Source organism: Podarcis liolepis (genome assembly GCF_965112155.1).
Source record: "Podarcis liolepis genome assembly, chromosome: 7".
NCBI classification, from domain to species: domain Eukaryota; kingdom Metazoa; phylum Chordata; class Lepidosauria; order Squamata; family Lacertidae; genus Podarcis; species Podarcis liolepis.
In genome coordinates this window covers 43,075,007-43,100,433 of record NC_139561.1, presented here as the reverse complement: position 1 = coordinate 43,100,433, position 25,427 = coordinate 43,075,007, and the positions used below count along the sequence as shown (strand labels likewise).

At 45.2% G+C, this 25,427-nt stretch overlaps 1 protein-coding gene across 5 annotated transcripts in view; it reads left to right on the top strand.

Annotated features, from left to right (window-relative positions):
- The first annotated feature begins 9,150 nt into the window (after positions 1–9,150).
- The window catches only part of ACSF3 (acyl-CoA synthetase family member 3), a 61,744-nt gene continuing 45,467 nt past the window's right edge, over positions 9,151–25,427 (top strand). Inside the window, exons 1-3 of one of the 5 annotated variants that reach the window (XM_083513674.1) lie at positions 9,343–9,555; positions 12,995–13,723; positions 14,916–15,071. In XM_083513674.1, coding sequence (XP_083369800.1) covers positions 13,025–13,723; positions 14,916–15,071 — 855 coding nt within the window. In that variant the 5' untranslated portion in view covers positions 9,343–9,555; positions 12,995–13,024. Of the gene's footprint in view, positions 9,783–12,994; positions 13,724–14,915; positions 15,072–25,427 lie in introns of all 5 variants that reach the window. The other 4 variants (XR_014528543.1, XM_083513675.1, XM_083513676.1 and 1 more) reach the window with 4 other exon arrangements.

The following is a 25,427-nucleotide window of genomic DNA, read 5'->3' as shown; positions in this document are numbered from 1 at the left end:
CACTCCATGCAGCCAGAAGGAGTAGATTGCTGACAGGGCCTGGAAAAGGGGCCTTTCTGTCTATCTCTGAAAGAAAGAGGGGTGCACTCAAGACTCCCTAAGTGCTTTCTCTTAATTGCTTGTTTCTGGATGTGCCTATGACTTGCCAAATCTATTAGGAGCAGAGATAGGGGAGAAATTCAGTTCAGGTCACATTTAAAAGGAAAAGCTCCCTAATGTGCACTTTCCAGAACGATACAGCAACTGAAACAAAACCATCCTCCAGAATTCACACCTCTCTGAATTTTGCAATGCAGTTCTGCCCAGTTCCTTGGGGAATTATGGTGTTCTGGATAAATTCCAGAAAAGGAGGCCAGTGTACTAGGAAGGAAGTCTGGCTGGTGGCTGAAACTTTAAAACTAAGTAATGAAATGAAATGAAAGCAGGAGTTTCTTTCATTAGGCTACAGCCTAATGCATGACAATGTGATGTGAAAAGCAGGTCACAGGTCCTGAAGAGGGAGACTCCTGCCTATGAAAGCTCATGTCACAAAAGAATTACCATATTTTTTGCTCTATAAGACTCAATTTTTCCCTCCTAAAAAGTAAGGGGAAGTGTGTGTGCATCTTATGGAGCGAATGCAGGCTGCGCAGCTATCCCAGAAGCCAGAACAGCAAGAGGGATCGCTGCTTTCGCTGCGCAGTGATCCCTCTTGCTGTTCTGGCTTCTGGGATTCAGAATATTTTTTTTCTTGCTTTCCTCCTCCAAAAACTAGGTGCGTCTTATAAAGTGAAAAATACGGTATTTGTTGCAAGACCATCCTCTATATTATTGCTTTGACAGTGCCTTGTTTTAGGAGCAAGCAATTATGTGGTATGGGTGAGGAAGGTGTGATGTGTGACTAGTGGGGTGCCACAGGGTTCTGTCTTGGGCCCGGTCTTATTCAACATCTTTATCAACGACTTGGATGATGGACTCAAGGGCATCCTGATCAAATTTGCAGATGACACCAAACTGGGGGGTGGGGGTGGCTAACACCCCAGAGGACAGGATCACACTTCAAAACGACCTTGACAGATTAGAGAACTGAGCCAAAACAAACAAGATGAACTTTAACAGGGAGAAATGTAAAGTATTGCACTTGGGCAAAAAAAATGAGAGGCACAAATACAAGATGGGGGACACCTGGCTTGAGAGCAGTACATGTGAAAAGGATCTAGGAGTCTTGGTTGACCACAAACTTGACATGAGCCAACAGTGTGACGTGGCAGCTAAAAAAGCCAATGCAATTCTGGGCTGCATCAATAGGAGTATAGCATCTAGATCAAGGGAAGTAATAGTGCCACTGTATTCTGCTCTGGTCAGACCTCACCTGGAGTACTGTGTCCAGTTCTGGGCACCACAGTTCAAGAAGGACACTGACAAACTGGAACGTGTCCAGAGGAGGGCAACCAAAATGGTCAAAGGCCTGGAAACGATACCTTATGAGGAACGGCTAAGGGAGCTGGGCATGTTTAGCCTGGAGAAGAGGAGGTTAAGGGGTGATATGATAGCCATGTTCAAATATATAAAAGGATGTCATATAGAGGAGGGAGAAAGGTTGTTTTCTGCTGCTCCAGAGAAGCGGACACGGAGCAATGGATCCAAACTACAAGAAAGAAGATTCCACCTAAACATTAGGAAGAACTTCCTGACAGTAAGAGCTGTTTGACAGTGGAATTTGCTGCCAAGGAGTGTGGTGGAGTCTCCTTCTTTGGAGGTCTTTAAGCAGAGGCTTGACAACCATATGTCAGGAGTGCTCTGATGGTGTTTCCTGCTTGGCAGGGGGTTGGACTCGATGGCCCTTGTGGTCTATTCCAACTCTATGATTCTATTCTATGATTCTATAAGGGCCATAGTTCAGCGATAAAGCACCTTCTTTCCATGCAGAAGGTCCCGGTTCAATCTCTGGCAGCATCTCCAGGCAGGGCTGGGAGTATTCCTAACCTGAAACCCAGGAGAGCTGCTGCCAGCCAGTGTTGCTAATATTGTGCTAGCTGCACAAATGGCCTGACTCAGTATAGGGGGTTTCCTATGATCCCGTGCACCTGATTAGCCTCACTGTTATTTTGTTCTTGGGGGTTTTGTTTGTTTGTTTTTGTGCAAAAACCTAATCCCTCATGCTCCCCACCTCCCCGTTTTTTGCCTCACTGATATTTGTGGCCTCCTTCCCCACATGCCTCCAGTGGTGCTTTACGCTTATCCTGAGTCCTGCTTTCTCCCTGTTCCTTCCTCTCTTTCCCCTACATTAAGCAGCTCCTTGATTAATTATAGATTGAAGCAGAAGCTTTTATTGCACAGAAGTTTACTTGCGACAGTGTCCCTATTTATTTTTTAAAAGTCATTACAAACGTGGCATAAAAACCGCTGCTTTATATTGGAGGCTAAATATGCAATGGGGTCAGAAGTGTCATATTAGTGTCGATGAGGGAGTCCCAAGAATGAGCTTCGAAAGCTGGCCGAGGGCCTGGGAGGTGGGCCTATCTTCTGCCCAGCAGAGAGCTCTGCATTTGGGGGAGAGTGAGTTGGGAAAGCAAAGCTGTTTGCCTGGTTTCCCTGACCCATGCAAAGGAAAGCAGCGTTTTCCTATGTAGGGTCTCCTACTGCCCCTTTCCACTTTGTTTTCCTTCTGCGTTGCCTTTTCTTGGTACGTCACATTCTCACTTTGCACCCGGCAAAGGTTGAGGGAATTCAGGGCTACAAAAACTGCTCATTCCCCCAGCACCACCCGCTCCCTTTGGTCTCCTGGGCAGTTTGTGCAGAAGTGAATTCCTGACTTTTGCAAGAGTTTGGGATCCTTGTCGAGTCTGGAAGAAGAGCAGAGGCATGGCATGGCACAGCATGGCACTTGTTAATATTCCACCCTAAGCCATGCAGAAGGGGAGCTTGGCATTTTCAGCATTCCCCACTGACAATGGCAGCTCCTGATTGAAATGTTTTGTCTCCCACTTGACAAACGCATTATTGCCAGTTCACAGGCTCCTTCCTTTTCAAGGCCTGTGGGATAATGTTACCTTTGTATTGAAATATGTGTGCATGGAAGAGGCCAGGGAGGAGGTATACGGATGCGCAGTGTGCCTGTGACCCTGCAAGGTCATTGCAAAGGAACACAGAAAACTCCCTTATAAGAAGCCAGTCCATTGGTCCATCTTGCTCAGCAGTGTCTACACAGACTGGCAGCAGCTTTCCAGGGCTTCAGACCAGTGTGTATGTGTCCCCTTTCACAGCCCCACTTGGAGATGCTAGGGACTGAACCTGGGACCTTCTGCATGCAAAACAAGTATTCTTATCAGTGCGCTATAGATAGAGAACATAGCAAGCTGCCTTATACTGAGTCAGATCCTTGAGCATAAGAAGTGCCTGCTGGATCAGGCCAATGGTCCATTTGACCCAGCATCCTGTTCTCAGTGGTCAACCCATTACCTGTGGAAAGCCTGCAAACAGGTTTTGAGCACAAGAGCGCCCTCCCCTCCAGTGTTTTCCAGCAGCTAGCATCCAGAAGCATTACTTCCTCCAATGACAGGGGCAGAACACAGCCATCATCAATAGGAGCCATTGAAAGTCCTCTCCTCCGTCTAGCTCAGTCCTGTCTACCATGACTGACAGTGACTCTCTGGGGTTTCAGGCAGTGTTCTCTCCCAGCCCTGCCTGGAGATGCCAGGATTGAGTCTGGGATCTTCTCCAGGAACTTGATAAGACTCCCTGAATTGCTCTGCGTTGTCCTGGAGCCCTAGCAGAGAAGGAGAGGGAGACCTCCCTCATTACCCACCATGGCAGAGGATGCCACTTTGTCCAAATTTAAGAAAAGGGGGCAGGTGAGACCCCCCTCCCAAGTAATCACTATGCCTAAAAAGAAGAAGAGTAGGAGGGAGAAACCCCAAGATCACCTGAGCCCATTGTTCCAGAATGGAAGCAGGCAACATGGGAGTGTCATTGGAGTAAGAGTTGCTCCTGGCTTGCCCCATTCTAAAACTGAGGAGCAGATTTCAATCTATGCTGTTCTGCAGCTTACAAATTATGCTAATCCTTTTAAGGCTTCTCTGATCAGACCTCATTTGCACAGGAGCAAAATGCTTGCTTTTGTTCTAAAGCTTGCTTTCGTAGGGTCCTATAGGTTGCATCTGTGCCATACATATAAAGCACATTTAAAGTTCATGACTTATCCCCCAAGAATCCTGGGAGCTGTAGTTTACCCCCTCACAGAGCCACAATTCACAGCACCCACATCAAAGTACAGTGCCCATGGTTCTTTGTGACCACATATGAAAAGCTAACCTGTCACCAGTACAAAAAAAACCAACAGGAAGTTTTCAGACATGTGGATTGAAAACATTTGCATGACTGCTGGAGTAGTCTGGGCCATCAGTTGCACCACCCCTCTCCTTCTTTGCCACAACTGGGTAACACAGAAAGCATTTTGTTTCATTATTTTTATTGTGTCTTTTTTTGCTGTGATTTCCTTTCTTTCCTCTGCTTTAGGCACTTCTGCTTTAGTGCAAAAGCTCCGAACCAAGAGCTACCCTACAAACCCACTTTGTAAATCGTATTTCCTTTCCCCCATATTTATTTGCAGAAGAGCTGGACTCTTTCAGTATCCTGCCTTGGCTTTCACCCACAATATCATTGCAAAACTTTGCTTATACCTTTCTAATGGAAGTTGAGCAAAATATTTTGTTGCCACTGCTGGGAACAGACAGGGACAAGCAGGATAGTTCCATTGGCCAACTCTTTGGCTAGTTTTTAGAGGCTGTCTCAACCTCTCCACCAGACAGCCCCTAAAAACCAGCCAAAGAGTTGGCCAATGCAACTATCCTCACAACCCACAGAACCCAGCCATGTGCTGGGAATTGTCACTGAACACCACTGCCCTCTGCTGGATGGAAGGGTTATCCTTTAATGTGCTTAGCCAGCCTCAGACATCCAGGTAGAATTGCCCATTTGATGCTGCCTCCTTGTTTGAAGGGGCTTCTCTTACTGCTGTCAAAAGCACTCTTTGCTTCCACAGCTTCCTTTTGTTTCTCTAGCCTGAACCAAGCTCCCTCCTTGCCTGCTTAGGGGCAATGCACTTCTGGTTCCCACTGACACCTGACTCACTGAGGGGCTTTGAAAAGGGCCTGCTCAGCCAGAAACATGCTTGTCTTGCTTGAATGTGAGGAGGCTTAAAATCCTGCTTTATTTTTGGTTAACTTTGTGTACCCATAAAGCACATTGCCCCCTTCCCTTCCTGGGAACAGTAGTGTTGAATTTTAAGAACATTATAACGCAAGAGTCTCGTATGCTGGCTTAGACCGAAGGTCCATCTAGGTCAGCATCCTGTTTGCATAGTGGACAACCAGAAACTCCAAAGGGAATCCCATAAGCAGAACCTTCCCACTTGCATACCCCCCCCAACATTTCTCCGATGAAAATGGGGAATGCCTAAGGAAAAGTGGGACATTATTGAATCAAATCAGAAACTGGGACAGCTTCTATAAATCCTGGATGGTCCCTGGGAAATAGAGAAACCTGGAGGGTCTGAAGTCACTTGTGATTCCCAACAGCAGGTATTTCGGAGCATTAATGCATCCAGCACTCTTGGCTAGATTTATTTAAAACCATTTATAAACCACTTAATAGTTTGAAAATCTCTAAGCGGTGTACTATATACACATTCTCTCTCTTTTAAAAACAACCATCATTAAAATAAAAAAATTCCTTCCAGTAGCACCTTAAAGACCAACTAAGTTAGTTCTTGGTATGAGCTTTCGTGTGCAAGCACACTTCTTCAGATACATTAAAATGTCTTTGTAAACCGTTGAGGTACTTGTTTCTAAACAATCAAGTGGGGCATAGATTTTATGAAATAAATAATACAGCATAAAATCAATAAAAGGGCAACAAAAAAGCATTAAAAAATGTAATTGAGTGATTCAAACAAATAAAACAGGGTCTAATCTTACGGTTCCAGGAAAGGCTGGTGCAAACAGATGAGTCTTTACAAGATGTCTGAAGCAACTGATGGTTACTGCTTCACATATGGCAGAGGGAAAGGCAATGACAGGTTGCTGGAGAATGATGAAGCATTGTTGAATTATTTAACCGGAATCTGCCACCCCGGTATCGTCAGCCAAAAAGTGGGATTTAAAAACAAGCCAGCGAATAAACAGAACGAGTGGAAAAGGCACGCTCCGAAAGCATGTGCCACTATTTGGAAACAAATCCGTTTTGCAGCTGCCTGGTGCTACAGCCGCAGCCACAGGTAGCTGACAAAGTGTTACACTGCCTGATTTCCCTCAACCAGAGTGGCAGAGTGGAGGCAAAGAGGCAAGCCCCCTTTGCAGCTGCTTTTGGAACTGGCAGATGCGCCCAACGTTCTGCCATGTGTCTGAAAGCAGAGCCAGAGTCTCAAAAGCACAGGGCTGTGCCAAGGCCGCTCACGTCTGCCACACAACGCACATGCTCTGGTGCAGCAGGAATCCCCTCATAGCTTCTGCACAGTCCAAAAAGCTTTCTCCATGCCAGGCTGGCCAGCACACTTGCAGTGGTGCAGGGCCTCAGCTGCCTCTGCCCTGACTTGAGGACCTATCTCCAATCCCAGGTGTTGGGAAGCTGCCTCTGGCTCTGTGTGCAGAAGCAGTATACCTCCAAATGTCAGAAGCTGGGGGAAATAACCAAGGAAGTCTAGCATCTTCCTGCCCCACTTAAGGGATCATCTAGATGGCCACTCTTGGGAAGAGAATGCAGGACTAGAAGGTACCGTAAATATTTTCTGCCCTCTGGTGTCATTCTGAATTTGAAGAGTGGCTTGCAGATCTGGGGGAAAAAAGGAAGAGAACGAAGTATCCATAAAATGCAATATAATTTTAAAGTCAAGCTAAGTCTACACATGTGTGGAATGATGAGAATGAGGTGTGATCTAAAAACAGCAGCAGATTAACCTAAGTGCAAAGGAGGAACCGCAACAGTACAAAAATATCCCAGGGTAAGGTCTGAATTCACAGAGCCCACTGCCTTGCTGACACTAAGCAGGTCTGAGTCTGCTGATGGGAAACCACTTGGGAACCATTTATATACCATCTTGCATCCCAGAAATGTAGGATACGAATGTAAGAATTTTTTAAAAAATGAAAGCAGAAAAAATAGAGAATTAAAAAGATCAGGGTAGATAAAAAATATCTTTATTTGGTACTGAAAAGGCAGTAGGCTTGGTGCCTGACATGCCTCCCAAGGAAGAGAAACCATAGGCTGGGTGTCACCACTGAAAAAGCCCTCATCCCCATTCATCACCCACCTCATCTCAAGTGGCAAGGGTTGAGATGTTCCTTTGAAGATGCTCTATAAATAATGTTTAAAAGGTAGAAAGCACCAGTGGAAAAAAGGACTGTACCGCTTAAGGATGCAGGTGAATTGCTCTCTCATGTCTGTTTTTTTAAAAAACAAATAACCTCCCTGCAAATAGAGAGCTAGCACATCAGGGAGAAAGGTTCTAGGAAGGCCCTTTTGTGGCTGTGCTGTTGTATGTGTAATTTTTATGAATTCACATCAAGTTTTTAAATATAAGGGAGCATTTAAATATGAGACCTCCCATCTTTAGTCTGCTGACACTGTCCATTTTCCCACCTCAGGATTCTAACACCTCGTACTTGAAGTGTGCGTAGACTAAGCTTGACGTAAAGGGCCCTAACAAGTGTACAGTATTTCACAGATGTGTGAAGGGGCAACAAGGGTTTGGCAGTCCCAAAGGATGATCAATTATACATCACACCTCCAGGAAGAAGAAAAAAATCATGACATTGACTTAAAGATCACAAGGCCTTTATACCAGAATACTCTAGGGGCCTGCTTAATTGGCGTTTTCGTTTCTGAGCCTTTAGGGTCTCTGTTCCAGTCAGGTTTGCAAGCTGCTCTGTGCATTTGTGATGGGCTTGACATAGGCCTTGTTTAAATGAAAGCTGAGATACAAAAAACAGGGAGATTTAAGATGAAACTGTGCTCTGGAAGACTTCTGTAGGAAATAATTCAGGGAAGGCTCTGGATGAAACCCTTTTCTGTCCTCTCTTTTTGACAAGTACTCTTAAACCATTGAGTGGTGGGTTACTAAAATAGTAATATTTAAATAAATGAATAAAACACACCTACCTCTAAATTTGTGAGCAACACTAAAAATATATATTGCTGCAGCACCTCATGCATTGCTGATGCACTAAAATTTTGTACCTATCAATATTTGAAAGAGAAAACTACGTATAACAAAGCACAAAAGTGAAAATCTTCATTCAGCTTGAATGTATTTTTAAAACAATAAGTTCAGAATACAAATAGTTCCACAACTCTGAAAGACTCTCTTAATATTTAGACATCATTAATTCATAGATTTTTTTATTATCCCGTTATTATCATCTCACTCCAGAAACATAAACAGGACCACAATCCAGAGTTTACATAAAATTCAAATTTTAATGAACATAAGCAAATTCTGTGTTTCAAGTGTCACGTCAGAGAGGCACTGGGGCTGATCTCTTTTATATCCTTGGAACAAAGCAATGTCATTTCAAAATAGTGTACAAAGATGCATAAACTTTGCATATATGCAAATTTAGTAATAATTGCTATAATTTAAATAGAAATACAACATATATCCCTCCAATGGGCACAACTACAACCAGGTGATCTGTGTGCCTGCTCATTCCCCTGCCAGGTGCTAACTGTGGATTCAAGGTGCCTGGCCACATATTTATATTTAAATGAGACTTGGACCAGAAAGTCCTTCAAACCCAGCGGCCCTTCAAATACAGTGGTACCTCAGGTTAAGTACTTAATTCGTTCCGGAGGTCCATACTTAACCTGAAACTGTTCTTAACCTGAAGCACCACTTTAGCTAATGGGGCCTCCTGATGCCGCCACGCCGCCGGAGCCCGATTTCTGTTCTTATCCTGAAGCAAAGTTCTTAACCTGAAGCACTATTTCTAAGTTAGCGGAGTGTGTAACCTGAAGCGTATGTAACCCAAGGTACCACTGTAGCTGACTGTGCACAGGTCACATGGTCAGCACTTACGAGTCTATAGTATAGCTGTGCCAACTAAACTGTAAAAGATGGCAAGTAAATTCTAATATTAGGCACAGGTCCGATGACGTGGGGAGGGGGGCAGCAAAACAATATATGATGAGACAACTATGAGGGTGCTGAGTGATTATTATGCTTATTATGGTGCGTTCGTTTTCTCTGCAAACCAAACTCTGCATGTTGAGAACTCCCGAATTGTGATCCTGATCCTCTTGGCTCAACACATAAGAGGTCATAGGCAATGTTGCCAAAAAACGTCATCACAGGACGCCAATGACATCAGATCGGACTCCTCCACCCTAACATCCAGTGACGACGTCAGGGCTCTGCAGCGACGTCAGGTACGCGGGAGCTGCCCTCCTTCCCCGACACCTTCGCCGTCCCACGCATGCCTCGGAACTCGCGTGGCCGCTCCTCGTTTGCACGGGGGACGTCGTTGGCGGACGGACCGGCAGGCCGAAGCACGAACGCCGTCCGTCCGTCTTGATTTGCGGGTGAGAACAAAAGCGGGGGTGGAAGCGGAGGCTGACCCGGAGAAGGGAAGGGGCTTCCGTCTTCTTCTCTGCTGGGGAGTGGAAATAATGACCGGCGGCGGGTGAGAGGAAGGTGTCACTGCTCTTTCCTTCCCCTCTCTGGTCCCTGAAAGTGAAGCGGGGACCTTTCATCTCCACCTCCACGCGCTCCCTCCCCAGCCCAGGCGATGCACCTCCTGTCTCTTCAGGTGCATTAGTTAGTTGAAGCCCTGGGCTCCTTCGGGAATATAAATGGAATAAATAAATATTACCCCCTCTACACATAGGGCGTGGGGGCGGTGAGGTAGTAGGGTTTTCCTTTCCCTCACCCTCCATCTTCCAGCACCTTCACTGCTCTTGCCTGACCACATTTTGCAGCTAAAGTCCCCCTCCCTCCACCATTTCTCTCTCCGTTCCAGGAAAAGCTTCATTTGCTTAACCCTTGCAGTTAAATTGCACAGGAACAGGGCTTATTTATTTTCTAAACCACATTTTCCTCCAAGGAGCTCAAGATGGCATGCACGCCCCCCCCCCAAAAAAATAATCCTCACAACAACCCTATGAAGCAGGCTAGGTTTAGAGACAGTGACTGGCTTGAGGTCACTCAAAATGAGCTTCATGGCTAAGCTGGGATTTGGACCCTGTTCTCCCAGGTCCTTTTTCAACCCTCTTAAGTGCTACACTGCACTTGGTTGTGGTAGAGGGAAGTGGCAACCTACAGCCTATCCCTCTGTGTAGGAACTATTTATTTGTCTCTATGGGGGATATCTATTCTGATGGCAGTGCTATCTTTTGTGCTGTGCTTTTGTTTCTATGAAAATGGTAGACCAACAGCAGGGGTACCCCCACTTTCTTGCCTGTTGACCCTCCTTGGGGGTCACATTACTTTTTTACAGCATCATGATCACTGTTTACAATGCAGGTCTTGCCAGTTGCTTATAAAGTCGGATGTACATTTAAAGCACAGCATGGGTAAACTGGAAGAGGAAACTGAATTCCCTTTTCCTGAAGCTTTTGAGACTCCAGTACTGGCAAACTCCCGCAAGAAGTAGTGACAACCACTAACAGGAATGGCTTTAAAAGAAAGCAAGGCAAATATTGTCACAGGGATTGTCCAGATGTAATTAGTTTGGAAAATTGATAGAGAATAGGGCTATCAATGACTGCTAGCTGTGATAGCTATGTTCTATCTCCGGTGTCGAAAACAGTAATGCCTCAGAATACCAGTTGCTGGGAATCGCAAGTTGAGAGGGTCATGTTTCCCTCAAGTCCTGCTTTCCCCAGAAACAACTGGACATCGTGAGAGCAAGATGCTGAAGTAGATGAGCCTTTGGGAGAGATAAAGTTGCGACCACACTTGGAATGCAGTTCTGGTCTGAAAAGAAGTATCATAGAGCTGGAAAAGATGCAGAAAGGGGCAACCAATAGCTTGAACAACTTGTGTTGAAGAAAAGGTTACAAAATTTGGGTTTTTTTAAATAGTTTAGACTGAAGGTGAATATGGGGGCACATGACAGAGGTATGTACAATTATGCATGAAGTGGACACAGAGAAGGCTATGTCCCTTCTCATATTACTAGAACCCAAAGGGGTCATCCAGTGAAGTTGAATGTTGGGAGATTCGGGACAGACAAAAAGAAAGATTTTGTCGCACAGTCAAATTATGGAATTTGCTGCACATTCATGGAAGATAAGGCTGTTAATGGCTACTAACCATGATGACTATGTATTGTCCAGTATGAGAGGTGGTATGCCCCTGAGTACCAGTTGCTCAGGAATATGAAGGGAGAATGCAGTTGTACTCATTTTCTGAGTTAGGGCATTTTATTCACCACTGTGAGAACTAGATGGGTCTACATCTGATCTAGTAGAGCTGTTCTATTCTTATTAAAAGGGTGGGAAATTAGCATCATTTCACAACTCTGCTTGTGAGAACAGAAGGTTAATATGTATAAAAGGGTATCTAATATATGCCAGATTTCCTGAATTTGTGCTGTTTGTGTATATACACAGAAAATCCTTTGATAATTCCATTCCAGTGTAGCAACTCGCACCACAGTATTTTCTGCTGAGAATATGTGTCCTATTATGGATTGGTTCCATGCATGTGGAAGATATATAAGATATACACATTCCCAATTAGCACCCTTGTTAACAGCTCTCTCACACACCTTCAGCAGCAAGAATTTGTCTTGGGGAGGGGGCTTTAAAGTTATAAAGAAGGTGATTTGGTTTTTGCTAACGAACCTCATTGTTAGGTACACACACACACACCTTTTTAAAGTTGTGCTGCTAGGCTAGGAAGGAATGTGTGAAATGGAAAGAGGGTAAGCTGCTGTCATTGGATGTGTTTTTCCTTCTCCACTGTTGCGTGACACATTTGGTTAAAAGCCCTTCCCACGCAAAATCAGCAGCTTCTTTCAGAGTGGTTTAAAACGTGGAGAATGTTGAAGCCAAAAAGTTTATGGCTTTTAGCTTAGAGGAAATTAAGGCGGGTGGAGAGAATTAAGCTTGTTGTCAGCGGTTGTGCACATCAGTGCGCACAACTTGGCCAAGCTGGGCTTCATATTAAAACCACACCTTGTTCATTAATGCATTGAATCTTGGAAAGTTTTTCCCTTTGAGCTTTTAAATTTAATTGTGAGGTGGCTATAAACAGTCCTATAAATTGCTTCAGTTCCTGTGAGCAGCCCCCCAACATGCCATCTTACACTCTTCCCTTCCACTTGGTTCCTGCTTAAACTTTCAGCTTTATTACATCCTCTGACTTAGTGTTCCTTACGTGAATGGCCTGGATGCATGAAAACACCTCACATTTTTGCTGTTTTGTGCCAACATTTTCCTCTGGGTTACATCACTACCACAGTACTGCTGAGCCATAATTACCTCCTACCCCAGGGTTTCCCATTCTTAATGTTCAAGATGAAACACATCTCTAGATCCGGCAAGGTCACTTCTCTTGTTGGACCGATGTCTGTTAAACTGAAAACACAGTATACTTCATGGCCCATCTTGTATCCTGAAGGGCCAAGTCAGCTTTGAGACCAGAGCACTGGGGTGCATGATATTTTCCTGGCAGCACTTCTGTGATGAGAAATTATTATTCAGTCCTGCAGAATGCTGCATGTTTTTTCTTTACAATAAAGTTGCCATTGGCGGTCTTTGATCTGAAAGGAAACATGTCTTGCAGGGTGATACCATTGCCCTTCTTGTGTGTCTTAAAAATATAAGAAGAGCCTGCTGGATCAGGCCAGTGGCCCATCTATTCCAGCACCCTGTTTTCACAGTGTCCAACTGGATATCCAATGGAAGCCCACAGGCAGGACTGAAGCGCAGCAGCTTTCTCCCTTCCTATGGTCTTTGAGCTGATCTTTTGGTCATGCTCTGCATATTGACTGAGTTTTTTTGTTTCCTTCTCCAGCACCACAGCTAGCCAGGAGGCACCAGAGAAATGTTAGGCTCCTTGTTAATTTCAAATAGGAGCTATCTGGCCAAATGTCTAGTTCGTGTCTTATGCCTTCGAGGCTGGGACTCCTCTGGCCTAAGGGCTGCTTGCTGCATCTTTAAAGGCCTGCATACTAGCAGGACACCTTGTCGTGGACAGGTTGCTCCTGTCTTCACCAGAGCACTGGCCTTTGGAGATAAAATTGCCATTGTTGACCAACATGGAGAACACTCCTACAAAGACCTGTACGCTCGAAGCCTCCATCTATCCCAGATGATCTGCAAGACTCTCGGGAACTCAGGCGGAGACTTGAAGGGTGAACGGATTTCATTTTTGTGCCCCAATGATGCTTCCTATGTAACTGCACAGTGGGCTTCATGGATGAGTGGAGGCACAGCTGTTCCTCTTTACAGAAAACACCCTGTGTCGGAATTGGAGTATTTCATCAAGGACTCTCAAAGTGCTCTCCTTGTTGTAGAGGAAGAGTATGTGGAGAAGATCACCCCTACTGCTGGGAAACTTGGGGTTCCTGTGCTTTCGCTTCCCAAATCTGGGAGATGTGGTTCAAAAGTGGATGCATCCCTTTTTGAAGCCAGTTGCCCCATTTCAGAGTGGAAGGGCAGGGGTGCCATGATCATTTACACAAGTGGCACAACTGGGAGACCCAAAGGTGTCCTCAGCACCCACCAGAATGTCCAAGCTGTGGTGAGTTTATTCTTCACCTACTCAATAGCAGCTCACTTAGGAACCTGTTTTGTTGTGGATGGGCTCAACTGGGGAACATTAGTAGTAGTAGGAAAAGAGAGGGGTGCCTCTGAGTCTTTGTGGGGTGATGTTTGTTTGTTTGTTTGTTTGTTTGTTTGTTTGTTTGTTTGTTTCGTATAATTTATATACTGTTTGATTGTAAAAAAAACAAAAACCTCTGTTAATCACAGCCATCATCCCTGTGTTTAGGATCAGGAGCAGAGCTCTAGGACAGGTTTAAACACCATCACTCTAATTTTTAAGACACTTCCCAGTACTCTGCTGTATTTCTTCCCCTGCAGAGCAGAGGTGACAGTTCCAGCTTGGAGCAGTTTCTTCTCTTACCCATTTGCATTGCTACAGGATGACTACAAAGGCATCTTGAAAAGTCTGTTTACTCTTTAGCTGTATATCCCCAAGGCAGAAAAAATCCATTAGCTCCCTGAGCACAAAAAAAAGTTAGAAGTTTGGAGTCTTGCTGACTGCCATGGCAGCACAAGGTCTCTGCCTGCAGTGGATAAAATTGTACCTTTAGGGAGGCAGAAACACACAGACCTTGTGGCTTGAGCAAATCAAAGAGCTTGGAGCTCTTTGCTCCATACATGCTCCACAGTCTGTGGGTTTCTGTTGTTTACAGATCATGGTTAAGAAACATGCTTCTTTTCTTTCTCAGCAGTAATAATAATAATAATAATAACAACAACAAAAACAATAGCAACTAAATTCTAACAGGGTTTTTTTTAAAAAAGCACCAATCACATGCCTGCTTTTTCTGTGGCTCATGGTAAAATGGGCTGTTGGCCCTCCTGACAACGACCTGAACAAAGACCTGCTGTAGAACAGGGCTCAAAGCAGACACACCAGCTGCAGTCTAAATCTTGCCAATTTTTAGTCTAAAGCTCTGTTCAGAGGGGATGGCAAAGAGGTAGCGGGTTGATGCAGAAGGAGATGCCGTAGATGCCCTCTAAACATGTCGGGCTGGATAAACTGTATTTCTAACACACCTTAAAGGTTTCCTCTTCTGTTCTTTTTATGTCTCCCACTGACATTAGTTTAAGCTCTGGGGCCTCACTTTTGAAACAAATGGTGTGCATACTTGTTTGCAGCCTCTACTCCTAATGCTGCTTGTTTGTTTGTTTAAATATCCTTGCAGATAACTGGGCTGATTAACAAATGGGAGTGGACAAAGGATGACATTATTCTCCATGTTCTGCCTTTGCATCATGTCCACGGGGTGGTCAACAAGCTGCTATGTCCCCTCTGGGTTGGCGCAACATGCATCATGCTTCCTGAGTTCAACGCAAAGGCGGTAAGTTTCCCAGGGTTGCTGGGCGGGGGGCTGCCACCTGTCTGCTAACCTTTCAGATGAAATGTGGCAAGAGACTGTATATTAGAGTGAGGTTGGGGTGTGTGGGGGTAGGCTTGCTGTAAATAGGGTCTCACAGCAGGTAACAATCTCTTCCAGATGAGCAAAATGGGAAGCCTTTGTAAATTAAAATAAACAAGAATGGGATCTTTTCTTTCAGACTGGAAGTGTGCAATGAATGATAAATATAAGAATTTTGTGGGAGGCTAAAGAAAGTCTTAGTGGTCCAGTATCTTTTGTGTCATGACCTCAAAGGTGCACAGATTGTGGTTCATTGGCCCAAATGTGTTTTGAGTCCATTGTCTCTCTTCATTGGAGTAACTACAGTAATTTGGCTTTTCCAACAAATGACCAAAAACATCTTCCCATCACATACTCATCACCTGAGCACCTTTTGAGGTTTCCTTTCTTCATCCCTTCATTTGCTGCCCTCCCATCTTTCCTTTACTGGTAGTTTTTGTGGTCTTCCTTCAGAATGATGTTGTTATTTCATGCTCTGATCGGTTTGGGCCATGTGTCATGTGGTGAGTCCTAAAGACTTCAGAGTTCTTGCTGCCCTAGGTAAGATTGGCTGGTTGTCTCTGGTACTTTGTGCTTTCTGCCTCTGAGGTGTTCTGCAAATGTTGATTCATTCATCCATGCTAAGACTAAGCAGTAGATTTTTTCCTTTGCTCCTAATAGCTTAGCCTTGCCTCACATATACCAGCCCAATTATTATATTTGACTGGAACGGCACAGCTAAGGGTGGCCCATTATATATGCCTAGCTTCTTTAAGATACAGAGGATATGTAGTGCATCTGTGCCTCCGTTGTGGATCTTCTTGCCTGCTACTATCAAGCAAGCACCAGCAGTGCTTAGTTTTCAACACCTGCCCAAGACCATTCTGTTTACACAACCCATTTCTGATGTGCAACTCTGGCATCAGTTATTGTGTATCACTGTCCAGATGTTGATAAAGCTTTTTTTTTTAATGGTGCTTTACGGATGTGTTACATTCACTGCCAATGTGCTTTTTTCCACTGTGTGGTATATAAGCCAATAAATAAATAAGCAAATAGGGGAGAGGTTTAGCAAAATGGAGACGCCCTTGGAATTTCAAAAGAATAAAGGGCTGCAAAGTCAAGCTGCCCTTGCCAGCTCAGGAGCAAGGAAGTTCAGCTAGCATCACTTCTGTGCCTGTGTTTTGCTTCCCTCTGGCTGGAAGTGCAGATATTGCAGCAATTCCACAAAGGGTAGTTGTTCTTTTAACGGTATGGTATAGTTTATTTATCTACTGCTTTGGGGCCCAAAGGCTCCCCAGAGCTATGAACAGCATTAATAAACATTATGAAAGAAATACACACTAGAAATGTATATTTCTCAGAGAGAGAGAGACAAACAAGTCTGGCTGATCTTCTGCTGGCATGGCCTTCCCTATGCTTTTGATAATTTTCGAGGGAAGAAGTGAGTCCCACCATGTGCTCTTTCTAGCCAGTTCAGTGCCTTGTGGTGATGTGGGGGAGGGGCATTAACAGGAAGGACACCCTGTACTGGTTGGCCTCTTTTGCACCCAGAGACGGTTGTCCCTTTGTCACCCATTGCTGTGATGATGGAAACTCTGTGCCAGATGTTGAGATCATGGCTCTGCAAGAGGAGACAGCTTTGATGCGCGCTCTCCATCCCTGGAGACAGCGCCACAGTGGAGCAGATGAAAAGCACGGCAGCAGCCCCTTCATCAGCGCTTGTGATGTGAGATGGTACTGAAGGAGGTGAAGAGGCCTGAGCATTTGGCGACGGCATTTACACCAAGGAGCCAAACCCGCTTGGATTATTTAGGAGAGGAAAGGGGTTGTTTTCTTAAAATGATCTGTCTGTCAGGTAGGAATCCAGGTGCTTCTAGGAACAGTGAAAATTTCATTCCTGTTTTCTGAATTCCCAGCCAGAGCTACTGTTGTTCGGAAGAAGGGCATATGAACACCATTCTTAAAGTTATTAGCCAGCCCTCCTCAACCTGATGCCTTCTAAATGTTCTGCTTTGGGTGCCAGGAGGTTGATAAATTTGACAGGCTTCAAAGGAGAGTTGCAAGGGTAGTAAAATGTATGGGACCAAATCCTTTTTAAGGATTGATTGGAGAACTTGGCAATATTAGGCTGATAACCAGCAAGTGTAATCTGCCAGTGTCAGGACTGACGATCTGTGGGAGGTTCAGCTGGCGACCAGGCTAGGAAATAAATTAATAGCCAGGCCAAGCTGGACCCAGGAAATACTATCCTAGCCCAGGCAAAGTCCTACACTGAACTGGAAGCTTGTATAGCCCTTCCTGTTGAGGAAAGCCAATGGCCAGCCTGGGTGGCAGACAACCCCCTGGACCAAGCCAACGAGATTTCTAGCCTATAGCCCTGGTGGTTCACCACATGATGTAGCTGTGTACAGAGCTGTGGGTTCCCCCTTCTAATCACAGGAGCATCAGCTCCTCTGGGTGAGCCCCACTGAAATGTAATCTGCCTCCTTCTAACATGCAAAACAGTTTTAGCAAATGCTGCCTGCCTGCAGTATATTGCACAGACACTTGTTCTAGAACAGGTATGTGTGGGCAGGGGTCCAAGGAGAACATCGGGTGCCATTCAACCATAGGCCTGCGCAGAACAGACCCATTGAAGTTAATGGACATGACTAACTTAGGTTCATTCCCTTACACACTTGAGTTTTTCTGCATCTCCTTCCCAACATCTGCATGTTGCAGCCTGTGTTCTGGTGGGTGGGGAGAGGGAGTCCAAACTGATGTGTGCTGACCGGAGAGCTCAGTGGAGTCTGACAAGCAAGGGCAAGAGAGGGCACCAACTCGAGATGGTTAAGCGATGCCCTCACTTGCCCTGCCTTGGCCCAAGAATGGCTGGCCAGGGATCAGCTGCCTGGCCTGTTCTCTTCCACAAGCTCTCTAGTGCAGTAAAGGCCTTGGGAGGACTTTATGTGCCTTTTTATTTTTGTTTACTTTCCCCCCTGTTTCTCTATCCTTTTTGTGAGCGCCTCCCGAGGGAGCAGGAAAGTGGTTTGATTGACATGACAAAGGAGGTGCAGGAGGGTAAATCGGGCTTTCTTGTGGAGTTTAACACAAGCCGACTTTGAGTTCCAGTCTATTTTCACCAGCTGTTTACAAAGTGCCCTTTTGCTACCGAAATCGGCTCTCGGGAAAGCAGCACAGTTTCAGCGGCGGATTTCGCAGAAGGAGCCTGAGCTTTTCCTTCCGCCTTTTGTATTTCTGTTTCTTTGCACCTCGAGAGAGCAGTCAATTACAGGGTGATATAAAGAAACCCGAATGGCAGCTCAAACACTCGACACGCCGATCAAAACAAAGCCGGGAACCTTTCCTCCAAAGCTACTGCTGCCTCCAGAATCAGCTTTGAGTAATACTGGCAAGGGTTCAGGAAAAACCGCAGCAGTGTGCCCAACCTTTCTAATCACTAACACTTCATTATGCGCAATAAATACTTTATTATTACAGTGTTTATTAGATTACTTAATTCACGACGTGCCTTTACAGTTACACGTACATGTGGCAGCCTGGTTCGGTTGGTCTTTGTGACAATAGGCTCCTCGTAGGGTCAGCGCAGTGGTGCCCTTAGGTCACGAGTCATTGTAGCATCTTTCCCTGTGGCCAGTCTGTGCATCCAAGGGAAACAGTGAGAACAACCCAAGAGACGCTTGTACAGTGGTGCCCCGCAAGACAAATGCCTCGCAAGACGAAAAACTCGCTAGACGAAGGGGTTTTTCAGTTTTTGCGTTGCTTCGCTAGACGAATTTCCCTATGGGCTTGCTTCGCAAGATGAAAACGTCTTGCGAGTTTGTTCGCTTTTTTCTTAAAGCCGCTTGAAGAGGCGCAGTTGTGACGGACCGTGCTTCGCAAGACGAAAAACATCGCAAGACGAAAAGACTCGTGGAACGAATTAATTTCGTCTTGCGAGGCACCACTGTAGTGGCTGCTTTCCTCCTCTTCTTTCAGAGAATTTGGCATTAGTGTTTGGTGGGATCCCAGTGGAACTATGCCCTTGTGAGCAGAATATCAGAAATGCTCAAAATCTCCTCCGGCTGGGGTGCTGCACATCTCTTCTAAGCAAAAGTTTATTTGAAGTCAAATAGAAGCAGCAACAGCGACAAACTGCAAGGCCAGAAGGGACCCTGGAAAGCAGGATATCTTGTATATGGGGAACCTTCACAATATGATCATTCAGGCTCCTCTTGAAAGCTTCCAAGGAAGTACATCGGAACATAAGAAGAGGCTGCTGGAGCCTTTCAAATTCAGCATCCTCTTCTCGCAGTGGCCAGCCAGATGCCTATGGGAAGCCAGCAAGCAGAACCTGAGCACAACAGCAATCTCTGCACCTGGTATCCAGAGGTTTACTTCCTCCAACAGAATAAATCTGGTGCTAATGCATTATTATTGTGTCAATAATATGTTGCAGAATACACCTGTGGTAAAACACCAGACTGGAGGGGTCCTCCTCCTGGGATTGGACCCTCCGGGTGTGAACACTGCCGGCTGGTTGGTTGGGGCTTGCCTCTTCCTTTCTGCACTTGTTCTAACAGCTTCCTTTGGGTGCTCCAGTTCCTGTTCCTGAATCTCACCTCCCGAGTCCCTTGCAGGAGCCTTGCAGGAACCTTGGTACAATGGTGGGATATGCCTGTGGGAAAGGCGGCAATCCCTACCATCCTTCACATGCTCTCCCCACCCTCAGGGACTGCCCTACAGTCACTACAGGGAACCAGGTGTGCAAATTACTTAGCTCCTGCCTGTCTTCTATGGCTGAGGAAGGACCAGTTTGGGTTTCGAATGCACCAGCTGTATGGACTGGATAATGGGTAAATGGAATCCCAGGGCATATTTCATGGCATATTACTGGGGCAAAAACCCTGGCTCTGGGAAACAAGTCTCTTTTATGAAGGAGGGGGTTTCCCAATCCTATATTTCCTGGAGAAAGGTGGTGGTGGTTTCATCCCTTCACTTTCTTTAAATCTCATTCTCTACCCTCCACCCCCCCTACCCCATCTGAAAGGGGACACTGGCAAGAGCATAGAAGGGGCACACCAGCATTGAACAGTTTATACTGGATCCTTTTTCACAATCCTCAGCTTGGGGAACGGGTGAAAGAAAAAGTTATATCTTTTTTTTCCTTCTTGCCAGATCTGCCATTTGTCCTCAGCATCTGTTGCAGAGTAATGCCTTTTGAAGTGTGAGGGGGGGGAGAGGCGGGAGGGAGGGAGATGATGAGAAGAAGAAGAAGAAAGGAAACTGGAGCCTGTCATATTTTGTTAGATTCCTGGGTCCTGGGGAAAGTGTTTGCTCCTTTCAGCATGCCCGCAGCGTAGCGAGGGTTTAAAAGCTGTAGCCTGGGATGCTCAGGGAACAGCAGAGCCTGCAGATGAATAAGTGATTAAAACAGAATCATGCAGAGCACACAAACAGTTGGAGGGTATCACAAACAGCAAGAGCTCAGGCCGCTTTTGGAAGAAGGAGGTTTTTGCTTCCCCCTATGTGCTGAAAACCTCTTGCCTTAGCCGAGGAGTCAGTGGAGACTCAATGGGCAGGGGTGGTGAAAGAATTGGTAGGTTGCACCAGATCCTTGGTCTACCTGTCTCAGCATTCTGCCTTCACAACAGCAGCCAGGTAGATTCCTGCAGGAAGCTCCCAAGCCAGCCATAGCAGGGTGGTATCCCTGCCCTGTCATTTGTACCTGGTATACAGTAGCAACATGTCGGGATTTGATCAACCAGGTGGGGGGAGTCTGAACAGAAGTTGGCAGCGACTGAACAGGCAGATGCAGTCTTGTCACCTAGAACTTAGCAATGCCTTTGTGGATGGGAGCAGAGCCATCCACCCCAATGGAGCAATCTCATATTCCCACAAGGCAAGAGAGCATTGCGAGTGAGCATGCCATGCCTCGTCTTTAAAAGCTTGGTGTTGCCCCCGTCCGTTTCAGAACTCCTTTTCCTGCTCCTGAAATCCTGAATCATGACTCCTGGGACCTGTATCTGCTGCTGAGCTTGTACCGTTACTTTCCTGAATAAAGATCTCTTACTTAGATGCGGGTGGCGCTGTGGTCTAAACCACTGAGCCTAGGGCTTGCTGATTGGAAGGTCGGCAGTTCAAATCCCTGCGATGGGGTAAGCTCCTGTTGTTCGGTCCCAGCTCCTGCCCACCTAGCAGTTCGAAAGCACGTCAGGTGCAAGTAGATAAATAGGTACCACTCCGGCAGGAAGGTAAACAGCATTTCTGTGCACTGTTCTGGTTCGCCAGAACAGCTTAGTCATGCTGACCACATGACTTGGAAGTTGTCTGTGGACAAACACCGGCTCCCTCGGCCTATAGAGCGACTGGACCTAACGGTCAGGGGTACCTTTACCTTTTCCTTTACTTACAAGTAAGAGCCTCTGTCTGCGTGTGTTAGGCAAGAGCCAGGGCACCTGCCTCTGAGCCCAGCAGCTGTGTGTTTGGCTGTTATGACAAGAGAGAGATGGGGAACATCTGGCCCTCCAGACAACACTGGACTACAACTCCCATCAGCCCCAGCCAGCATAGCCAATGGTCAGTGATTATGGGAGTTGCAGAAGAAAAATATCCACAGGTTCCCCATATCTGAATTAAAGTGAACTTTGCTCTCCATGTATTCCCCAAAACCAGAGGTTGGGAACCTGCGACCCTCCAGATGTTGGACTCCAACTACAGTGCTCTCTGGCCATTTGCTGTGTTGTCTTGGGTGGGTATATGAAAGTCCAACAATGCCTAGAGGGCAACAGGTTTCCCCACCCCTTATCTGAACCCTTTTAAAACCATTTGGGGTTAACTTCTCTTCTAACGCCATGTTGCAGTGAGTTCCATAAGTTAACTATACATTGGGGTTAGAAGGGCCAAACGCCGAATCCAACTTCAAGGCTGGATTCTTGAGGCATCTCTCCCCACCAAAATCCATTAGCAGAGAATGGCAATAAAGTGTTTGCGTAGCAGTGGGATAAAGACAGCATTAGGTGACTCAAGGGTAGGGATGGGCAAATATGTCACTTTTAGTTACTTGTTTCTCAATTTTAAGTTCAGTTCTTCACGTTTCTCCATTGGTCATGAAAATTCAGTTTTGGGCAAGTTTTTTCTTTCTTGTCTGAACACGTTAGGTGCAATTTTTCCCAATATATACATATTTGCAAAGCAGTTTCCCCTACTGAATCTGTGTGTGTTATTTTCACCAATAAGTGCATTTATACACAAACTTTACTGTGGCGTGTGCACTTTTATACGCATTACTTGGGTGGAGAGCTCCATTGCAGAATTTGGAAAAGTGCAAATTTCAAAGGATAAAATGTGAATTTTTAGATGCGAACTGAATCAGATTTCTCCCCCCATTCTTGCTCAAGGGAACCAAGTTCAAAAAGCAAGTCTCTGCACAAGTTTTTATCCCACAAAGCAGAACACACCAAGTAGCACTATTCAGTTGGACATATTTTGTCATGAAGATGCTCAGCTATCTGGATCAGACTGAAAGCTTTAGAGAAGCTGGGGGTGGGTTGGGGTGTGGAGAGAAGCCTGGCAGCATTTTATTTCTTTCTTTGCAGGCGATGTAACCAGCACCCTGTCAGTCAAGACTGAAACACAAAGCTGCCTTGGAGATCAAAAGAAAAGTAAAGGGATGATTTAACATGCATTAGAAGATTGTTACTTGTGAAAAGGCCCCTTTTCCCTTTTCTTGGTAACAACATGAATTGATACGCCAATTTGCATTTGGTTCACCAAAGAGGCCCTTGTGGATTGCAGATAGATACAGTTATCTGTTTAGGGCAGGGAGGTTGGGGTTCCATCTTTGGTTTTTGTTTTTATTTAATTGGAAATCTGATTTGAGAATTAGAAACACTCCAAAGGGAAAACTGGGCAGGGGGGCTGTTTAGATGAGAGAGCATGAGAGAAAAGGTTGAATGGAAACCATGATATATTTCTCAGGAATTTCTGTATTAACTTGTGCTATTGTGCACCTTTGTGTGTTTGTACCAGGGGTCAAATCTTTTTAAAAAAATATTTATATTTTATTAAGGTGATTTCAGTTAAAAGAAATAAAGTGATACAGAAAAAAAGAAGGGAAAGTTAGAAGGAAGGAAAGCAACAAAAACGATATGTATAAAAGTGAAAATATGCACACACAAAAAGCAATATACGATATTCCCATACATTCATGTATAAATTGGTATAGTGTTATTGTCCTAGTGCTTATGTAAATGTTAATAGCCTACTACATTTAGTATAAACTCATTCCGAACGTTATAGTCTTTATCTATACAGAGTCTTCACCTGTAATCAGTCTGTTCATAAATTGCCAGTGATGTCATATCATCAATCCATTGATTGAAGGGTATCATATCTTTATTTTTCCAATTCCTCAATTTCAATCTCTTGGCCACCATTAGGGCACGGGAAATCCGTTTCCGTTTTCCTGTTGATAATTTCCATACTGCAGGTATATAGTTCAATAAAATATTCTCTGATGAAAGGTTTAACTTTTTCTGCACAGTCATAGTTACACAATCCAGCACTTTCTCACAAAACCTGTTAAGTAAAGAACACTGTACAAGTATGTGTTTCAGAGAGGCATTGTCTAAGCCACATCTCCAACACAGATTTCTTAGCTAACCCTTTTTTATACAACCGTAAAGGAGTCCAATAAACTCTGAATATTATTTTCTGTTGTATTAGTCTTAATTTTAAATCTAATGACACCTTAGGTATTGAAGCTAATACATTTTCCCACTGTCTGGGTAATAATGAAAGTTCCAATTCTTTATTCCAATCATCTCTTGCAGTCTGCATATTGAACTTGTGTATTGTTAATAGATAACTATAGAAAGTAATTTGCTGGCTTTTTATTTTTGAATTGAGTTGTCCAATTGCTCCAATCTCTCAGGTATCTCGGAAGCTGAAAGAGCTGGTGGCCCAAACACACTTGTAGATGTTGTAATTGAAGATATTGCCATTGGGCTGCATCTGATAGATGACATTTTTGTCTTAAAATAGCAGAAGCATAAAATTCATCTTCCCCATCTATCAGTTGGTCCAATGTCGATACACCTGCTTCCATCCATTTTTTTCATATCACCATCTTTTTTGCAATTCTTAGTATGGGGTTTCCCCACAAAGTAAGTTTAGCATGTGAAAATGGATCAAATTTGTTTTTATTAATCAATATATTCCGTTTTTCTAAGTGATTTAATTGTTTCCAGAGTCACCTGGGATTTCATATATTTTGATCCTCGTATTGTTCAACCAACTAAAGGTGCTATGTACATATATTCTAGGGTTGCGCACATCGGAAAATTAGAGCCAACAGTGGGATTCCAATATAGCTTCCTGTAGCCAATCAGAAGCCGTGCTTTGGTTTTTGACCTTTTGGCAGTCAAACGGACTTCTGGAACGGGTTCGACTTCCAGAACCCCTGTGGTTCTCAGAAGGGGTGGTGAGCCTCATGGACCTGCAGCTAGTTTCTTCATGGCCACTTCCTCCCAGGCATCGTAAGGAAGGTCTCCCTCCACAGATGCCTCTGAATGCCAGTTGCTGGGAGCCACAAGTGGGAAGAGAGCCGTAGCGCTCGGGTCCTCCTTTCAGACTTACCGTAAGCATATGGTTGGCCACTGTGAGAACAGGGTGATGGACTAGATGGGCCGTTGACCTGACCCAGAAGGCTCTTCTTTTGTTCAGAGCACCCTCTAGATGTGGGAGTCATCTTTCTTGGATGTACTAGAAGGCATTTCTGTGGCTCAAAGAGCTGATGGACAGAGCTGGCGTCAGAAGAAGGGAATTTCGTTTAGGAAAGAGAGTGGCTTGGTCACCTTCAGTCATATCATGCCTTCCTTCCCTGTTGTATGCACCTCTTTGTGCCTGAGCATGCTGAGCTGGCGGGGGGGGGGGGCGGGGAGGGAAGCACCATGGTGTCATGAATTGTTAGAGAATACATTTGTCAGCAATGGGGCAGGAGCCGGGAAGAAGGGGAGGAGGAGGAAGGTTACCATAACAGAACAGGCAAGGGCCGTCTCGTTATTTATTTATGGGGTTTCTCCCTCTTCCTTGGCAGCACTGAGGGAGACGAGCAACAGCATTGGGGGCACACTAGCCAAGGTTAAATATTCATTTCACGACTTGGTCTCCCGATGCTCTCGAGGCTGGCTGCTCAGTCAAGCCCAAAGACCCCAGAGTCAGCTTAGCCAGATGTGGGAGTCTGACCCACTTTGTGCCTGTTGTGGGGCACTGCGGGTGAGCAAGATGTTTCTTTCCCCCTTTTTGGATGTGAAG